Source organism: Heterocephalus glaber, unplaced genomic scaffold (genome assembly GCF_053883595.1).
Source record: "Heterocephalus glaber isolate CG9 unplaced genomic scaffold, H.glaber_assembly_v1.0 deba00001673, whole genome shotgun sequence".
NCBI classification, from domain to species: Eukaryota; Metazoa; Chordata; class Mammalia; order Rodentia; family Bathyergidae; genus Heterocephalus; species Heterocephalus glaber.
In genome coordinates, this window is record NW_028258410.1 from 420,374 (window position 1) to 440,871 (window position 20,498).

A 20,498-nucleotide genomic window follows, 5' to 3' on the forward strand; every position below is an offset into this window, starting at 1 on the left:
TTAAATGAACTAAAATATTTATAGGAGAAACCATGCTTCAGAATAAATGCTGTTCATGCAGGAAGAGCAGGTGATCAAGTCTATACCTGTGCTGCACCTTCTGGGCATGGAAAGCATTGGGGGCAATTTGAAAATTCTTGAATTTGGACTGGGTAAGGTGAATTATTTTCTGTGGAAATAGGAGTATTTTCATGCAGGTGCATGAGGCATGGAAAGAGATGTACATAGCTTGGCATGAATCCCATTGGTCCTGTGGATTACTGTCTACATTGGAAACATTCCATATTTAATCTACCATTTCATATTTAATTTCATATGTAATGTAATTTAGAAAATGAGTGTAGTAATCCCTGCAAGAATGGTGAAGTTGAAAAATGGAATGGATGTAGAGTTTCAAGTACTGTTGCAGCAAATTTACAGTCTGAAGTACTTTTTATACTAACTTATGAACATGGCCCTGGTTTGAAGGCAGCACAGAATGTTTGTGCCAATGACACAGGGACAGTGCAGGATGTTTGTGCCAATGACACAGGGACACATGTGGCCTGGCTCAGGCTGTTCCTGTGAAATCTGAAGGAAAAAGCAGCATCTGAGAGTCCTACTTCTCCTTAAGTGTTACGGAACATAGATTTCTTTAGTTTCTCCAGCTCCCTGTGGGTTTTTTTCCTATGAGAACAACAAGATCTCAAGGGAAATGCATTTTATCTCCACAGTATTTTAACTGATATGAAACTATTGATTATGAAAGCTTTTTCATCTATGTTTTATACAACACTATATGATGAAACTTTCCACTAATGCTTCTTTTATGAGTTATTAATTTCTTTTTGGGTTTTTTTTGGTACCAGGGATCGAACTCAGGTCCTTGTGCTTGCACAGCAGGCAATGAGTTATTAATTTCTAAATATCACATTTAGATGAAATAGTAATGAAATGAGAGTGTCTTTTTAAATTTAAAAATACCTATTGAAAATAATGATGATTTTCCTAAGAATTGTGGATGCATCCCAGTCATTGGTCTTTCTCCACCCACCGCTGCCTAATTGGGCTGCTTCACAGGTCACATTAGCAGTTTGTGGCCCTCACTGCTGGACAATAATCTCAGTTTTCAGGGAAACCATAGCAGCACCTGCACAGACACCTGTATGCATGGGAGGCAATGGGGCTGCTATGAGCCCAAGGATGGCACATGGACTCTCCCCGCATGGAATGGTCAAGCACAGGCTCATCTTCATGGCAGGCTGTTGAGGAACCTGCAGGTCCTGTCCACCAGGGCAGTGGACTTACCTGCTGAGTGGCAGAAGGAGAAGTGTGTCAGATGTTGTGCCGGATTGTGAAGAGGGGCAGCATGAATCCACCCCAGTCTGGCCTCCATTCACAGGAGGAAACCCTGTGATTCACTAACTCCTCTCTCAGAACAACTGGCTGCCTGCTTAGGTTCCACCTCTGGCTGATGTTGATCCAACCTCCTGGGATTTCCTGGATGTTTAAAACATAGAAGGACACAGTAACATGTGTCCTCACTGTGCACTTCAAATCCCTTCAAACCATAACAATGTTCTCTGTCTTGTTTCTGTATGTTTCTACATGGCTGAAAACAAAAACTGCTTGGATCCATCTGAAGAGACTATCATGATATATAATAAAAGCACACAGGAAATTATATTCTTTTCTCTTTTTTAAAAGAATCTGGTATAAAAGCCCTTAAATGAAGGAGGCATCTCATGAAGGACTCAGTTTTAGGACACTGGAGAACAATGCCTGATTATCCTGCAGAGGACATTTTTCAGGGTCACTTGGCTTCAATTTTATAAGACTGAAAGCTCACAAAGCTAATGCCAATTTGACTTCATGCTCATAAGTGGGCATGCAGACACAGGCATGGTCAGATTTTCAGAGCCGAGACATATGTGCTGGGAACTAGTGGGTTCCATGTCCTGGGAAGGCTGATCTGGTCCCAGGGTTATAAGGTTTCTGCCTGCAGGTGATTGGGAATGGTCCCCCTGCAAATTCCAGGTCATTAGGATAATCTGCCAGGGATAAAAACAGAGGAAGTGAGCTGTTGGCAAACATGGTGGAGAAATTCATTGGTTTTTTTATTGTTTGCTTTTCTCACATTTCTATTCTTTTAAAAATCTATTTTTCAGCTACTTGTAAAATTTGCAGTGAACAAAATTTACAAGTTACTTTGTAAATGCTAAAAATTAATAAAAATCTGTTCTCTATCAGGTAGTAAAGGCATCACTAAGGGTCATAAAGAAGTATCAAAATATGGCTCTATAATTTAGATATTTTCATTCATTTACATGTGTGCACATTCAATGTATGTTTTCTTCTTCTTTTTTCCTTTTTTTAATTCCCCAGGTCTGCTCTCACCTCGCCCCATGGTATCAGATAAGAGAGGCATAGGAAGCAAGGACATGAGAGGGCAGGAGGGGGAGATCCGGGGAGGGAGAACTGTCCTAGGTGGAAGTCCCCACAGTGCCACTGAGACTGCCCCGACCTCCTCCCGGTCAGACCACCGTATGTTTTCTTCTTGATGACAACTGATTTTGGAAATGAACAAACTATCTAAGTTTGAATAAAGGCATTAGAGAAATATGCTATTTTTTTAATTTATAAATTTATTTTGTTAAAACATGTTTGCCATTTTCAGGCAAATGTGTGAGGTAGAAAATGGAAGTCTTTTTTCAAAAATTTGTTCTTTATTAAAGAGCTATAATAGTTGAATATGTCAGCCTTAGTAAAGTAATGAATTGAAATAACTTTTATTTATATATACCACATCACTACAGGAAATCTCAGGAAAAGTGAGGCAAATGCCAGATGGAAAATTACAATCAGACCTCTACAGAATTCATCCTCCTCGGCCTGTTCCCCCCGTCAAAGCTTGGCCTTTTCCTCTTCACTCTCATCATCCCCATCTTCCTGATGGCCCTGACTGGCAACCTGTGCATGGTCCTGCTCATCCTCTTGAATGCTCACCTCCACACACCCATGTACTTCCTGCTCAGCCAGCTCTCCCTTGTGGACCTCATTTACATCTGCACCACTGTGCCCAAGATGGCTTCTAGTTTCCTATTTGGTAACAAGTCCATCTCCTTCACTGGGTGTGGCATTCAGTGTTTCTTTTTTGTGACCTTAGCAGGTTCAGAAGGACTGATCCTGATGTCTATGTCCTATGACCGTTACATGGCTATTTGCTTCCCTCTGCACTACCCCAGTCACATGAACAGAAGAGTGTGTGTGCTGATGATCCTGGGATCCTGGGCAATGGGTGTTGTCAACTCCTGTGCTCACACATTCTACATCCTCCATATCCCTTACTGCAGGTCCAGGACCATCAATCATTTCTTCTGCAATGTTCCAGCCATGCTGACTCTGGCCTGTGGGGACACCCGGGTCTATGAGTACACTGTGTTCCTCAGCACTTTTGTCTTTCTCCTGTTCCCTTTCATGGTCATCCTGGGTTCCTATGGGAAGGTTCTCCTTGCTGTGTACCACATGCGCTCACAGGAAGGTAGGAAGAAGGCCTATTCCACCTGCAGTGCCCACCTCACTGTGGTGACTTTGTTCTATGCACCTTTTGTTTTCACTTATCTCTGCCCAAAGTCCTTCCAGTGTCCAGTAGAGGACAAGGTGGTGGCTGTCTTCTACACCATCCTCACCCCAATGCTCAACCCTGTGATCTACAGCCTGAGGAACAAGGAAGTGCTGGGGGCCCTGAAAAGAGGGGCTGGAAAGTTCTTCTCTACAAGAATGTAGGTAAATTTCTGCCTCAGTGTATTCACCAGTGGATAGCCACTAGAAAAAATATTTAGTGCTGAGGCCTCAGAAACTAGAATTCATATTTCAGATTTAAAAATTTTGAAGCATGACATGATAAAAATTATGTGCTCTTTTATATAAATTTTCACTTTCTTCATCTCACCTTTCCAATAAAACTATTGAACCTGAAGTTTTCATCATTTTGTGGACAATATTGTATAATTTTGGAGATATTGAAATGGAAAATGCAGAAAACTTTGCAATCTTTTTAAATGTGTTGTGTGATCAAAACTTTTGTTGAATATTTTAATGTTTGAAAATTACAGCAAAAAGCACATTGGTGTGAATCTCCCTCAAAATACTCACACTCCTTTGAATACACTTATCCCATTGTCCTTGTTACTTTTTTTATTCTGACCTCTCAAAATTTATGTGATTGGATAAATCATGATATTGAGTTTTATGGTGTGTAGTAGGAATATATAATGGAAAGCTACCTGAGTTCACATCTTCACCTACAGGCTGATTACTACTGTATATCTGGAACTCACACTGACACAGTGTGAGGGCACCAGAGGACAAAAACTTCCTCTACCTCATGATCACTGCTAACTCCCATCACCTGCTGACCAGCTGAATCTGTGTTCTCAACACATCGCAACTCTAACTAATGATTTCTATCAGCATATAAGATTCCCACCTAAAATGCTGTGCACTTTGAGTGACATTGGATAAAAATGAAACACAACACATGAAAAAATAGAATATTATGTGTCAACTCCTGATTTTCAATGAAATGAGCTCATACATGGATACCCATTCATTAATCACAGAAATCCATCCATTTTCTATTCAATCTGTGTAGAAATGGTTTATCCTTATTTCACATGTCCTCCACAGTGTTTTGACACAAGGTGTCACTGTTTTGCCAAGGGTAGCCTTTAGCTCTGGGGCTCAAGTACTCCTCCTGCCTCAGCCTCCTGAGGGTCTAACCCCTAGGCATGTGTGACTGAAGTATAGAAACATTTTTCCCCCAAATCTTCTCTTTGGGACCCAGAATGGGCTTCCTTTAAAAGTGAGTGAGTATGACTGTTCCTCTAAAGAGCTATGTGCTATAGTGAATAATTCCTGTGGGCTAAAGGGAGACATACAGAGATGAGTAAGAGCAATAGCTACATTTTACTCAAGTTTGACTCCTGATTTCTTTTAGTTCAAGCCCACTGCCCTGGGTCTCCTGGGATAAGTGGGGTTCAGGGGCACCCTGGTCCTCCTGTGTCCTGGCTGCCCTGTGTTACCCACACAAAGCCTAAGCTCCCTGCTGAAACTGCTGCCCTGGTGAGACCGAGGCCTGTGCCCCACATGGGTAGCTCCAGCTGTGTTTCTCCTCAAGTCCCAGGACCTGGCCCAGGTAGCTGGAGATGCCCCTGAGAAAGCCCCAGGTCATGGAAGCCTCCTCAGACCCAGAATCCAGATCCAAAAAGGTTTCTCAGCTCCTCCTCCTCACAGTTCAGTCCTCAGGGTCTGGAGGGCCAGACAGGCCCGGGTGTAATATCCAGGGCAATTTGCTGAGGGTGACAGGGAGGCACTTCAGCTTACAGAGACAAGAGCAGTCAATCTGTGAATTTTCATTTCAGGAATTGTTTCTGTCTGAATATTAACAATTCAAATATTGTTAAATCCTTACACAAAAAATTGGTGCAACGTTATTCATTTCTGAAGGAAGTGCATAAATTATTTCTTAGAAATGAGAAATCTGTGTACATGATTTTCTATTTGTAACAAAAATTAGTTACAGAATATTTTGTGAATAATTCCCTACAACATCAATACTTTTATCAATTTAAATACCTATTTTAATAATGATAAAATTGTTTCAAAATACAGTGGACTTTCTAAAACCATAATTGGAACCTTTAGAATGTGATATTCTAAGATTTTCTACTTACATACTCTTATTAAATTTCATTTTCATTTTCATGCACTTTCTTCCACAACAAAGTAAGAAATAATCAAATGTGCAGGCACATCATACCCACTCATCCACTGAGCTACAGCATTGACCCAGAAGGGGTCATGGCATACCAGAGGAGGAGAGCCTGGAAAGGTACCCATGCACCTGCCTGGTCCTCCCCATGGCAGTCTGGAGAGATCTCAGTGCCCTGCAGTACTCCATCCTCACCTTGGCCTCAGGCCAGGCTGTGTCCCCCCTACAATCGGTCTCAGTGGACATTCCTCATGGACATTGCAGTCCTTAGACTCACTCCAAAGCTACAGGAGGACAGAGTCCTGGTTGTTGCTCAGTTTAGTGGAGGTCTTTGAAATCCTAGGAGGGGAGTGAGAGGTTTATATGTACATTTGTCAGGACAGAATTCAAAAGGTCCACTCAGTAACATGACTGTGTTCTCCTGTGACTGTGGGCTCATTGTCAACTGAGTGGATCAGGAGATCTGGGAGAGGTGGTCAGGGCATGGGGTGAGAGAATGCAGGGTGAACTGGCCTACTGATGTCCAGTTGAATCCTGTGGAATTGAGGTTCAGGTGGAGATGGCATTGATGGAGCTTATGTCTCTTGCAGATGCTCCTTCCAACCCACTCAGCTTCCTGGCCATCTTGACCTGAGCAGCTCTGTTTCTTCTGGCCCCTCCTCTATGAACTTCCTGAGTTGAAGCTGGCCACCCATCAAATGCAGTCATGAACTAAACTAAACCTCTCTTCTCTATGATGTGGGTGTCCATTTCATTGTCCAGCAAGTTGAAAGCAGATCAGTGCAACACTAACAGAGGAAGTGAGTGGTTCAAAGTGGGGAAGAACTTTGGTACAAATTCCAATTTTACTTTTATATGTTTAATGGAAGGAGAAATTCTGTCATGTGCTTGAGAGAACTTAGCTTCAGAGTCAGGTTGGTAGTTGAGTTTGAGGACCAGCCCTTGTGCAACAGAAATCCTAGGTTATGAGGTGCAGACACCAGAAGCTAAATCAGCTCCTCCTGGGCCTGTTCTCTGGATGGGGTGACAGTGGCATCAGAAAGGCATGAGAGCTCATCCTTCTGGACTCACTGTCCCTGGGCTCAAGTGACAACTGAAGAACAAATTCAGCATTTAGTGTCCAATTCACATCAAGGAGAGTAGAGAGCACATTTCTTTGTCCTTGGATATTGCTTTGCTTTATCTATGCTTGTTTTCTTTGTTTTTCTATGAGTGATGAGATTATCTGAGCTTTTGTTATTTCATTACTGTCTCTACCTTTCTATTTTACCTTCCATGAATCCATTATATTGGGGTCAAGTACCTGGATATTAAAAATATTATTTCACTGTGAAAATATATACTAGACCATATGGCAAAAGAAAAATAGTACTAGATAAATTACCAAAATGTAAATATACCTTAGATTTCAAAATTTTAAAAAGCATTTTGGAAGTGATGCTGGCAATGTGTGCATAGTAGCTGTGTTATACTTTTCCAGAGTTTGTATTCAAAATCAATTTGTGCCAAATTATAGTGCTCATACTTTTAATTGACTTCTCTCACATATAATTTTCTTCATGTACAGAACACACAGTTTCAGAAAACTAATATTAATAATATCTGCCTTAGGGACCAGAAAAAGCTTTTTATAGAACCAAATGAGCATGGTTCACAGAGAAAATCTGAGATCTGTGTCACTGTGTTGTGATAGTTGAAAACAACCATGTTACATGGATGCTGATAATTTGGTGATGGCAATGACAGCATTAGTGGTGGAGACTAAACCCACGCCACTGTCCTATGCTGTCCTAGGCCCAGTCACACCATGAGTGTGCACAGTGTGTGTTCCCATGGGCAGCCTGTAAGCCACCATGTTTGTGTCTCTGCCCACTCAGAGAGACCTGAGCAGCCTGAGGTTACCTTTCTAAAGGTCAAGACTTGGATTAGATGCAGATTTAAAGCTCATCTTTCTGCCATGAACATGTACAATAAAGCAGAAGTCATTCTCAGTCCAGAACAAAATTCAGAGGATGTATTAATGCAGTCAATTTCTGTGTATCAAAAATATCTTTCCACCTATTTCCATCTTTGTTCTTTAAAAACTAATGTATCCTTGTGAAACTTCCTGGAAGTATATAATTTAGAAATGTCCAAGTATATACAAAAAATAATTGCTGGGTATTGTAATCTTAATAGGATAAAAATAGTTCTTTATCCCATTCTAGACAATTGAAAACAAGGGATTGCAAATGTCAAATAAGATCAGTTAATATTAGTCAGTAAAATGACATAGAACACTGTGCACTCACCATGCCTTTTCCAGTGCAATCTGGCAGGAAACTGCAGAGAAGGGGAATCACACTGGGTTTGCACATACACTGTGGGAATGTTCCTTCCTGACTTCTGAGATTCTACAACAGTCATTTTACAGTGTGATGAATTCTAGTTCACCAAGGAGAGCATAGAATATGTCTCAGTATAGGTAGGGAGACTCAGGCAAGACCGGCATTGTACACAGCGCTGTGGCTGGCTTTCCCGAGTCAGAAACTTAAAGGTTCTCCCCACCTCTGACCCAATCCACAGGTTGACCTGTAAACTAGGAGAGTCTGGAATCCTGAGAATAGAAAAGTGATTCAGATTTCTTCAAAACGTAGTAGATGGTGTCATGGATGTGAGAAATATGTATTTATTTGATTAATATTTAAATCTTTGCCAGTTTGTTTCATTTAGAGGCCTTAAATTTCAATGTGGGCTTTCTTAGAAAATTCTCCGCAATGTGAAATTAAGGAAACATATGTTTTGATAAATTCAGAGTCTTGCTCCACCTCTATAAATAATCAGAACAAATACAAAGAAAACAGCATTACTGTGTAAAGTTCTGTGTCTGTGAATCCTCTGGTCAATGCGGAGCAGAGTGGGGGAGCCTGTGCTTCAGTGGAAACTGCAAGGTCCTGACTCTGGGGGGAACCTTTCCTTGGTTCCCAGCTCTATCATTTTGTCACTTTGTGGGCATCAGTGATTCAGCTCTCTGTGCTTCTCTTATTCCTGCTATGACAAGAATGCTATGTTTCAAAAACTCTATGTATTTTATTAGTACAGGAATCTCAAAAGGGGCAATTTTCAGTATCTTATTTTCAACTCTAAATGGAAGCATAATGAAGAGATGAAATGCAATGATGCATGTTGACTATAGGGAACAGGAAAAGGGGACATTACTAGAAACTATGCAGTAAGCCCTAGTCTCCTGTGAGCCATCACCACAAGGTGAATGAACTTATTATACAGGAATGGTAGAAAAAATGAGACTTTGAGAAGAAGCTGAGCTTTGGGCCAGATCAGCACTGCTCTGGGTGGCGAAGACAAAAGCCCTGAGCTTGCTGCACCCGTTATTCAGTACAACAGGGAAAAAAAATGTAACACATGACTGAGAACAGAAAATTGAATACATGGAAAAACAAATGTAGCAAATTACTTGGGAGAGAAGGTTCAGAACACTGAGAAAAGCAAATGTAGCAAATGACTCTGAACAGAGAGGAAGACAAAGAGTTGATTACATCAGGAGAGACAAATGTAACAGATGACTGGGAAGCAGTCAAATTCCTAGATCAATGAGGAACTATGGAGATGAAGATTTTGTTCTTCCCAGGATGTCTTCAGCTGTTGTAATATGTCCTGGACCATCACAGCATCACCAGACCATTGAGGTCTCATTTGTGATGGAATGCCAAAATGGAGTTATGTCTCAAAATGTCACAGCTGAGCTGTAGGCAGGAGAACTAGGACTAATCAAATGATTTTTCACAAAAAAACTATGTAGAATTACAGCCAACAGTGAAGTGCAGCACAGAATTCATTGTAATTTCTGGGCAGCAATTGAAGAATTTCACTCATGATGTTGAGTATGAACTTGTTTTATAATGGAGATCGTAGGGATGTTTTTCTGTTGTCAAATTCCAATAGTAGGGACCTTGTGTAATGGGGAATAAGACATCAATTGCCACTTAGTCTTTTAAAAAGCCTTTTATATGAGAGTATATTTGTTGCTGGGTCCAAGTGGAGGAGCAGTAAAACCAGGTGATTAAGGACAAACAAGATCCCCATATGATTAACATTAACAGTAAAATAATGTTTGTGTTTAAAAAAATTTTAACACTCTTTAAATAATTTATCACTTGTATAAAATTTATATTTCAATACTTTTGTTCTTTTCATTTTCATTTTTGTTTTGGGTGATTGAAATATGGAGACCTCTTATTTTAGGATCATTAACCAAAGATAATTGAAAAATAATTTGACCAGACAATTTTGAAAGGTTTAAATGTTTGTATTTATTTCTATAAATACTGTACAACTGCTGTGTGCATTAACATATATACATTACATTTACACATGCACTAATTTATACATTATGGAAATTTTATATATGTTTCTATATGTGTGCCTGGACATTTTCCTAGCTGGCATTCTAGGATAGTTCACTCAAAAATCTCTGAATCTGAGTTTCCTCACCCACAAAGGGTCATGGTCTATAGCAATCTGCAGAGACTATCATTAGGATTATATTCAACTGCACCCTGGACAAACCTGGACAAGTTTGGGGAGAAAATGTGTGAAGACAGTCTGTGATTTCTGTGGCTTCCTCTCTCCTCTCAGGTAGGATAGTCCTGCCCCAAGGTGTCTGCTTCTTAAGGTCAGGAATCCATTCTCAGAGTCTTGCTGCCCATTTTTTCCTCCATATTGGCTTCACTGACATCTACACTCTACATGTTGATGGGAACATAAGAAAGTCAAAGTAAGTGGAAATGCTTAAAATATGCTTTGGATAGTTTATTTGTAGTTATTTCACTAAAGAATAAAAGCGTAAAAAGAATAAAAACAAAATAAGTTATTTTTACAAAAGAAAAATGTTCATTTTTACTAGTGAAACCAATAACTTTTTGACTGAGGTTGCTTGTCTGTCAGGGATAGTGCCAGAATGTTATGGACATAACAGGATATGGAGCTGTATTTTAATGTTAGCCCATGGGAACACAGATAAGAAAATACATGCTGAAATGGCACTTATGAGATACACTATCCATATCAGATTTGATTTTTCATTTGTGCAATTTTTATTTCTTAATATTAAAACTAGTTATAGAAGTTAAAAAAAGACAACTTTGACCTAATCTGTTGCTGTCATATTGATTCTAAAGATATTACTGAAAATAATTTATTCTATTAAATTTTTCCTTGCAAATTAGCACAGATCAAACAATGGTGGAGTATAAGTTGCCACAACATGGCTCAGGATACTGCTTTAACTGCCTAAAAACATTTTTGGAATAATTTTAGTTAGTGTGGGTTTTGTGGCATTTTATTACAGTAAAGATGTGTGAGGTAAAGTTTGGGACTTTACCATTGCTATAACACAATGGGGAGGCTCTGAGTCATCCTCCTGTGGCAGTTATCACCACTCCACCTCCAGATCAGCCCACCATACTGGTCTAAAACTCTGTAAGCATTAAGTCTGTCTCAGCTTCTCTCCCTTCACTCAGCCCATAGCACCCACCATTCCACCATCTCCACTTCCTAAAGTGCATCCACACAGTGTCTGTCCACCTGCAGTGGGCTTATTACACTTAGTGTGACATCATCTGTGCTCCTCCATGTTGTAACTCTGTCAACATGTGTTCCCCTTAAGAGACAGAATAATATTCCCTGGATATGCATACCACATTTTTTGTGGATTCACTGTGGATGAAGAAATAAGGTGTTTCTGTCTGCGGCTCTTGTGAATTATGCAGCTATGAAAATGGGCATAAAAACAGCTATTTGACTACCTGCATTACCTCCTAGGGGTACACAGAAAAGGTGGAATTCCTACTTCATTTTCAAATTTAGTTTCATGTTTGAGGCATCATGACATTATGTTCCACATTGGCAGCATCATTTGAGAAGACTATAAAAAAGCACAAAGATTTACAAGTATTCCATATTCATGTCACAAAATGTTTTGTTTTATTTGTAACATTAATGAATTTTCCCTACTGAATGTGCAAAGCTATCTCATTGTGATTTAACTTTATATATGCCAAGTGATGAATGACTCTGGCATCTTTTAAAGTCCCGCTTAGCTACCCTGATGTCTGTTCTCTACCATACAGAGCACTATCCATGTTCTGATACCAAGGTAGTTGTGGAAGAGAATGGATGATGGTTAATATTTAAACTCAAGATTAGGAGTTACAATGACTTTGTCAAAGAGGTATGTGAAAATAAGATTACATTCCAGATTTCTAAGCAAAATACCACGATAATGACACCTTATGTAAGGAAATTTCACATGGGGATTATTGGACAAGGATCTCTAAAAAGGAAATATCCTTTTAATGAAAGACTGACAATTTATTGAAATATTACAATCAAGTCTGAAGAAGTAAATATGAATGCAAAAGACATACCATAAGAGAATTAAAATTTTATTCATGATATGGACCTATAATGTACATTTGCTTTCATTTTTGTATTCAAGTGTTCTGAATAATTTAACATCAGAATTTGATGATTTCTTAGTTCACATGGGGAAATAAACTATTCAGATCTTCTTGAAGTTTTAATAGAAATATTATTGTTCTGCAAGTTTTTATATTTCTTAAGATGTTTTCAGTACTAGATGCTTCATAAAATATTAATTTCTCAGGTGAAAAATAATATTTATTTTTTAAATAGGTAATATTGAATATTATTTTTAAGTTTTACAATTTTATGAATGATTCAGATGATAATTATCTTAAGGTATTTTTCAAAATTGGCTAATGGTGATCTCTACCTATTGGAGTTTTGTCTGTCTTCATACAAACCATATGAGTACACCACACAAAATTACAATCAGACCTCTACAGATTTCATCCTCCTAGGCCTTTTACCCCATCAAGTCTTGGCCTTTTCCTCTTCACTCTCATAGTTCCTACTTTTATGATGGCCCTGGCTGACAACCTGTACATGGTCCTGCTCATCCTCCTGGACTCCCAGCTCCACACACCCATGTACTTCCTGCTCAGCCAGCTCTCCCTCATGGACCTCATTTACGTCTTCACCACTGTGCCCAAGATGGATTCCAGTTTCCTCTTTGGAAACAAGTTCATCTCCTTCATTGGGGTTCAGTGTTTTTCTTTGTGACTTTAGCATGTTCAGAAGGACTGATCCTGATGTCTATGTCCTATTACCATTACATGGCTATTTGCTTCCCTTGCCCTAACCCATCTGCATGAACAGCAGAGTATGTGTGCTGATGATCCTGGGATCCTGGGCCATGGGTGCTGTCAACTTCTGTGCTCATACAGTCTATGCCCTCCATATCCCTTACTGCAGGTCCAGGACCATCAATCATTTCTTTTGCCATGTCCCGTCCATGCTCACTCTGGCCTGCATGGACACTGGGGTCTTTGAGTACACTGTGTTTGTGAGCACCATCCTCTTTCTTGTGTTTCCTTTCCTGAGTATTCTGTGTTGCTATGGTCAGGTCCTTGTTGCTGTCTGTAGCATGTGCTCATAGAAAGACAGGAAGAAGGCATATTCCACCTGTTGCAGCCACCTTATTGTGGTGACTTTCTACTATGCACCATTTGCTTACACTTATCTCCACCCAAAGTCCTTCCAGTCTCCCAAGGAGAACAAGGTTCTGGCTGTGTTCTAAATCTTCCTCACCCCAATGCTCAACCCTGTGATCTACAACCTGAAGAAAAAGGAGGTGGTAGGGGCCCTGAGGAGAGTGACTCAGAACATCTACTATCTCAAAATGTATGCAAATTTCTGCCCCAGAACTCAGGTGTATGTTGATGCTGCAATGTACAGATATTAAAATGTTATTTTATACCTAAATTCTTTTTTTTTTTTTTTTTGGCACTGGGGACTGAACTCAGGTCCTTGTGCTTGTTTGTGAGTCAGGCAGCAGAACCACTGAGCAAAATCCCTAGCCCTACACCTAAAATTTAGAAAGTAAATTTTAGAAGGTAAATTTTGAAAATTTAGAAAGTAAAAACTTGTTCATGTCTGGAAAAAAAAAATCTTATATATGAATAACTAAACATAACCATTTGTAGTATAGTTTTAGCAATTTTGAATCAATTTATTTTCTGCTAATCTGTTTTCAATGAGAATTATTTTTTAAATAAAAAGTAAATTATCTATCTGGAGTTGCATACTGGATAATAATTTTACTATTGTCACCTTGAAAGATTTTTCCAATTTTTATTTTTATACCAACAATAGAAAAAATGTTCTGAATGAGAATATCTAATCAGATGCCATATGATTTCTCTTTTTCTGTCATTTTTTAGAACTTTAACTACTTTTTACTAGATACTTCTCCTTTCATGTTAGAGGGTGATTTATCAGAGCCCTTATGAGAGATTCTGAAGTCCTTACTCTGGATGGCATTTGACAAACCCATGCTGCTTTTAGTGGAAAGAATCCTAAGTGAGGGACCAAGGAAAGGACTGGGAGTTGCCAACAGATATCAGAGATAATGAGAAGTGAATTCCAAGATGAACAGGTCAATTATTTAATCTAAGAGGCAGGAATTAGGAATAAAAATCAGCCCTGCCATCCTCCCCCATGCCCAGCACACTCTCCTGATACCCATGCAGCCACTGCTGTGAATATATTAGGCAACATCTCTCCAAGCAGGTTTGGTGTTTCACCTGCTGTTTGTCCAGTCCTAAAAAAGTGGATTACAGAAATACATCTGTGTACTGGTTGTATTCACTGATATTAATTTCTTATCATTTCCTTAATGAGGTCTGACCATGACATCCTGCAAAATGTTTCAGCATGGGGCACTTCCTCCACAGAGTGCTACTGCTTTCCAGCAATGACAAGAACAGAAGATTGTTACTCTGAAGTGGTAGCAGAGAAGGGAAGTGCAAAGTCCCCAAGGAATTTGGAAGATCCATGATCAAATTCAAATATGAAGCCATCCTGTGCAAATAGCATAATGTACCATTAAAGGTCTGAAATATGAAGAGTATTATATTCAAAATTACTAGTTATATATTAAAATTGCAAACAACATTGTGCTATTCTCAATATATATACAATAAGTGGTAACATTTTATTATGTAGTAGGTTTATTGTTTTTGTGACCTGTGTGGCTTATTTTCCTCCAAATTTACTTATGAGATCACACAAAATTTTACTTTGAGCATTTTCATTTTCAGTCTGTAAAACTGGAAGTGGAATCTCATTGTTAGAACACGTGATGACACTAGTAACCTTAAGAGAGTTTAATACAAGGATCATGGTGATTGTGCTTCTGGAGTTTTGAGGAATGTGTTCAGCTGCCAAAATGTAGGGATAAGTTCTGTTATGTACCTATGAAAACACAGTATCTGGAGCTCTTAATTCTCAAGGAGCATTTTTTTTTTTAGAGAGAGTCACCAAAAATATGCCACTCTAATTAAATTATTTTCCTTTTAATCTGAACTTCAATATAAAATTTGTATATGAGTGTATTTTTTTCAAAGTTGATGTGAATCCAACCCAAGTTCTGGTACATGCTATGCAAGTTTTCTACCACTGAGCTTTACCCCAGGCCAAAGTTGGTATATAATTTTATTAATAACATTTTGCTCATTGTATCCACATTTGTGGTAAATTGTGAATATTGTTTAAGCAAGAGCCCATTTTGGAGACAAGCTTCAAATCTCATTTATGTTTTCTAGCATTTTATATTAAAGTTAAAGGAAATTCATTTAAAATTTTTGTTTATTGTTAATAATTGGTTTATGGGACTTTCCTATCAAAATAATATTTTGCATATGAAATGATCACTAGTTTTAATTTTCAAAACATTAAAAGTTATTTCAATTATCTGTCTAGTTTTGACCTACAGATGTTCACTTTATCACGCTATAGCAATTTTAAAGCCATACCTTCTGAAATTAATAAATTCTTATAGGTGCCTATTACTTATTCTTGCAATGATCATAGATACGTTGTAATAATTTTCTGATAATGTGTCATCACTAAACTCTCACTCAATTCAACATGTGCAGTGAATGCTGTGTAGACCTCACAGAGGTCCACTCAGAACAGCTGAGAATCCACTTCCATGGCAGGTCAGCACTGCTCCAGCAAGGACTCTACCCTCTTACTAGGAAAGACCCACATTCATCCTTGCATCCCACTTGGTGTTGCTGCTGCCATCACTACATTGATGCAAGCCCTGACTGACCCAGCCAATCCCTGGGGATGCCATGGTGCCAGACTCCTTCAGGGTAAATATATTTGAACACAAGGAGGACACACTAGTTTCTGTGTAGTTTCTATTCTGCTTGAGAATAGATGTGAAACTCTGCTGTAGGACCAAAATATGCCAATATTGTTGCCCTGCATAGACTTCTCATTTCATGTCTGCTCTGGGACACAGTTATTAAGAATTTCAGTATGCTGAGAGCAGAGTCTGTAACTGAACACATGAGCCTTTTGAGTGTGGCACCCTGGGCAAGTTCACAGGTCACATGACTTGAGGCCAGTTTTCTAAAGAAGGGATCCCTCTGCAGGAAGGGAAGAATGCCATACAAACATGGAAAATGAAGGGAAATTTAGATGTCAGTATAATAATTTTCCAGTCATGGTGTTGAAATATAGGATATCTGGCTGTGATGATGAGGTCAAGAGAGAGTTTTTTACCATGAGTGAGGTTGTTAGTTTGAATTTATTTTATCATGTAGTTCAGAAGGCTTTGGAACTGGTTTGCAGGAAGAGTTTGGAAAGGTTTGTATGCACAGGATCAAGGAGCCCTAGAATCCTGTGAGCAATGTTTGATGGGTGATGCTGGTCAGAACTCAGAAGATGAGAATGCTGATAAACAATGGGCACAGTAGAGGTCAGGCGGAGAAGTTTTCAGATGGAAACAAGGACTCCAGTGGCAGTTAGAGTAGAGCCCATATTGTTACCCTTTGGCAGAAAATTTGTGTACATTTTTCCCATGGATTGAGACCCTCAGTGAGACTGGCATTAAAGATAGTGGACTACATAATCTAAAGGAGAAAATTTCAAGGCAGTCCATCATTGAGGCTGTGGCATCAGTACTGCTTCCCACTCTCAGCCTGAAGAACAGTGAGAATCAGGAGCAAACAGCAGAGAAGAAGGATGTGAAGCTTGGGTAGAAAGGAAATGCCTATGGAAATGAGGCAAAGATAGTGTAATTTCTGAAAAGCAATCCAATTATTTGTCATCAAAACATAGGAAAGATGGCTTGAAGACACCTCAGAAGTCTTCTGGACCTTCCCCACTGTAGGCTCAAGTGTGGAAAAAGGTGAACTCCTTTGAAAGACTTAACTTTTGAAGGAAAATATCAGGATGTACTGCTCACTAAAACAGCACATCCTAGTAAAATATTGCACCAAGATCAGCCATTAAGGCACTTTGAAGCTGCTGAATCTATGGTCTAAATGGGAAAAAATATAAGTGAAGCTAGGAGAAGATTTTTGTGCCATCCCCATTGCCCTAGATTTACAGGAGCTCTGAATCCAACAGGTGTGGAGTTGCAGAGGCTTCCACCAAGATTTCAGAAGAAGGCTCTGGAGCTCATGTCTCACCACAGCTCACTCGACATGCAGCTACATAATTGAACAATTGCCCTGCTGGCTTTTGGTCTTGTTTGGTTTGAGGGTTTTCTATGTCCCTATTCCCCTCTTTGAGAGTAGAAATGTTTACTCAGAGATGTTATAGAATGGATTTATGCAATTTTTTCACATTTGTCATAGATGTTCACAGATAAGAGCTGCCTTGAGTCTCAGAAGTGACTTGGTCTTGGGCTTTTGAAAAATGATGACATTTTTAAGACCTTGAGGAATAGATGATTTGCATTTCTAGTTGTATACCTGATATGTAGGTAGAATTATAAACTTGCAATTGTCTATTTGGACATTAAATGTAGTTTAAGATGTATCCAGATGTGTTTAAGATGTTACTCAGACTTTTGAATGTCAGTAGACTAGGAAATGCCTAACAGATAGTGAAGCTCACTCCTGAGTGTGTCTAGGTGCTTCAGGGAGGTGACCTTGGGTAGTATATTTTCCTGTCCCAAATATTTTCCTCTCTCTCCATTCTAGTGTCTGCTTTCATTCAATGAGGCAATCTCTTCACACCACCTACAGACAAATGCTGGTTGATTGCATGTCATTATTCTTGTCTGGACACACTCATCAGTCCCTTTCAACTGAGCAGGGTAAGTATGATCCTAAATGCCCAGCATCCACTCTTTCCCTTCTCTTATGCTCTGGTTTGATCCATGCTGTTGCTATTACTTGGCCTTCATGATGTGAGCAGTTTTGTTCTAATCATTTACTTTGCAATGCAGTAGACTGGCTACATATGGATTTTCATACTTGAATTATGTACAGTACAGATTTTAATATATTCCAACAAGAGACATACACAAGAATGATGAAATAGAATAAAAACAAAATATATGAGCAGAATATTAATTCCACATCAATTATATAGAAATCACAATGTCAATATAAGGATAAATAATTTTACATAAGAATACTATATCACAAACATGATGTAAGATATTTAATTATAATTATAGATAATATACCATTAAAACAATTCTTTTAATATTGATATGATTATATCATTTTGAAAGAAATATTACTATAGTATTATAGAGTAACTTACATATTTGAACTAACACTGTGTTTTAATGTGTCCCTAAAGATTGTAAGTCACACTGGTGCATCCTACCATGTTTCTATCGGATGTCACCCTTCCAAGGTGTTTGGCTAAGCAAAAAAAAGAGAAGTAAATGAAGCTAAGTAGGGCCTTCAAAATCATTTCTTTTTGGAAGACAATATCCCAAACACTCTTTCCAGGGCCCCCAGCACCTTCTTGTTCATCAGGCTGAAGATAATGAGGTTCAGCATGGGGTGAATATGGTGTAGAACATGGCCAGGATTTTGTTTTCTGCTGGGGAGCTGAGAATCCTGCGCCAGAGGTAAGGGTAGACAAAAGGAGTATAGTTAAAGTTCACCACCATTAAATGTGTGGAGCATGTGGTGAAGGCTTTTTTCCTTCCATCTTTGGAGTGCATGTGGTAGGCAGCAAAAACCAGTCCCCAGGAATCAGTGATGCCAAGGAAACAGAGGCAGAGGGACAGATTGGTACTCACAAAAACTATGTACTCATAGACCCAGGTATTCACCTAGATGAAGCATTGTATAGGAGGGACATTGCAGAAGAAGTGATTGATGGCCCGGGACCTGCGGTAGGAAAGGCAAAGGGGGTAGACTGTTTGTGCCAGGGAGTTGATGGAGTCAAATGTCCAAGATCCTGCAATCATCTTTGCACAAATCCTTTTGTTCATGAAGATGGGGTAATGTAGGGGGTGGCAGATGTCCAGGAATCAGTCATAAGCCATGGAAGCCAGGAGTAGCCCTTTGGAGCATGTCATGATCAGGAAGAAGAAACTCTGCACCCCACACCCCAGCAAGGAGATGCTCTTCTGGCCAGAGAAGAAGCTGAAGGACATATTGGGGACAGAGGTAGAGATCTACAATAGGTCCATGAGGGAGAGCTGGCTGCAGAGAAGGTACAGAGATGTGTGCAGCTGGACATCCACATGTATGAGTTGAATCATGGCCAAATTACCCACAGAAGTGAGGCAGAACACAAAGATGATAAGTAAGAAGAGAAGCAGGCCAGTGTGATTAGGAGGAAACACCCCTAACAAAATAAAATCATGTGAAGTTTGGTTTCATTTATCCATGAAAATATTCCTTAAATTCCTTGAAAGAAAAATAAAAATACAACCACTAAGCATAATTATGAAATGAAACAGACGAGTAGAAATAAAAAATAATGTATTTTCCTAATGTTTGAGTAGAATGAATTGTTTTTCCTCCAACACTATGCCATTTGTTAATTTGAATTTAATATCTGAATTGAAGGATTGCTTTCTGATTGTTTCTGGTAACCATCAGAATATGTATATATTCCATATCTATACATATTATAAAGCCTAGAACCATGGGCAGTAATCATCAGTTATAGATCTCCATTCCTGCCTGGATGACTCTTGGCTAACCCACTACTCAGGATCACTACTAAGTCACAGAGTTCAAGGAACGGGAATCCCCATTCACTTCAATTCAGCACAGCATATCTACAATAGCAACTCATGTGTGTGACTCAGAATCTTTTGGTGTACAGAAATTCTGAGGTGTCAGATATCTTGTTCTCCTTTACTTTTAAAAATTCCTTGTGTCATGTGTAAATACTGAATAGTTTCTCTAGTGTGAGAAACTGAAAGTGTAAATAAAGAGTAAAAGGTATAATAGATAATGTGAAATAGGAAGAAAGGGGGCAAAGGGGAGGGGGAAGTGGAAGGGGTAGGGGAAAGGAAAGAAGGGAATGGAATTAATATGAGAAAAAGAAAAAATGGAAACAAGGTCTCTGTAAATAGGGAGGGGTGGAGGGGTTGAAGGGAGGGCAGGGGAAGGGGAAAAAATAAGAACCAAGAGAGTATGCAAAGGTGCATATCTCCAATGATGAATGTCATTATATTGTACACCTAAAATGTACCAATTAAAGGACATGCAAAAATAAAAAATGAATAAAAATTCCTTGTGTTTCCCATTCTCATGATCAGAGCTTTATAAGTCTTGATCCTCTCTTGGATTTTCTACCTGTCATATTCTTTTAAGACTTTCTTCTGACATTCATGAAATGTGTGAAATGTGTCCACCACCCAATTCTGTCCTTGCATTGTCAA

At 39.1% G+C, this 20,498-nt stretch overlaps 1 protein-coding gene and 2 pseudogenes across 1 annotated transcript; 2 read left to right on the plus strand and 1 right to left on the minus strand.

Annotated features, from left to right (window-relative positions):
* Positions 1–2,826: 2,826 nt before the first annotated feature.
* On the plus strand, positions 2,827–3,765 carry LOC101726613 (olfactory receptor 2L3-like). The gene has a single exon (XM_013065336.1). It carries the CDS (start codon positions 2,827–2,829, stop codon positions 3,763–3,765), a length of 939 nt encoding a protein of 312 aa, XP_012920790.1.
* Positions 3,766–12,494: 8,729 nt separating this feature from the next.
* On the plus strand, positions 12,495–13,577 carry LOC106007597 (olfactory receptor 2L5-like; annotated as a pseudogene).
* A 4,981-nt stretch (positions 13,578–18,558) lies between these two features.
* LOC106007726 (olfactory receptor 2L13-like) lies at positions 18,559–19,493 on the minus strand (annotated as a pseudogene).
* Positions 19,494–20,498: the final 1,005 nt, after the last annotated feature.

Bases quoted from the DNA above. Each gene is read 5' to 3' on its own strand.
- LOC101726613 (XM_013065336.1), top strand. From the start codon at position 2,827: ATGGAAAATTACAATCAGACCTCTACAGAATTCATCCTCCTCGGCCTG.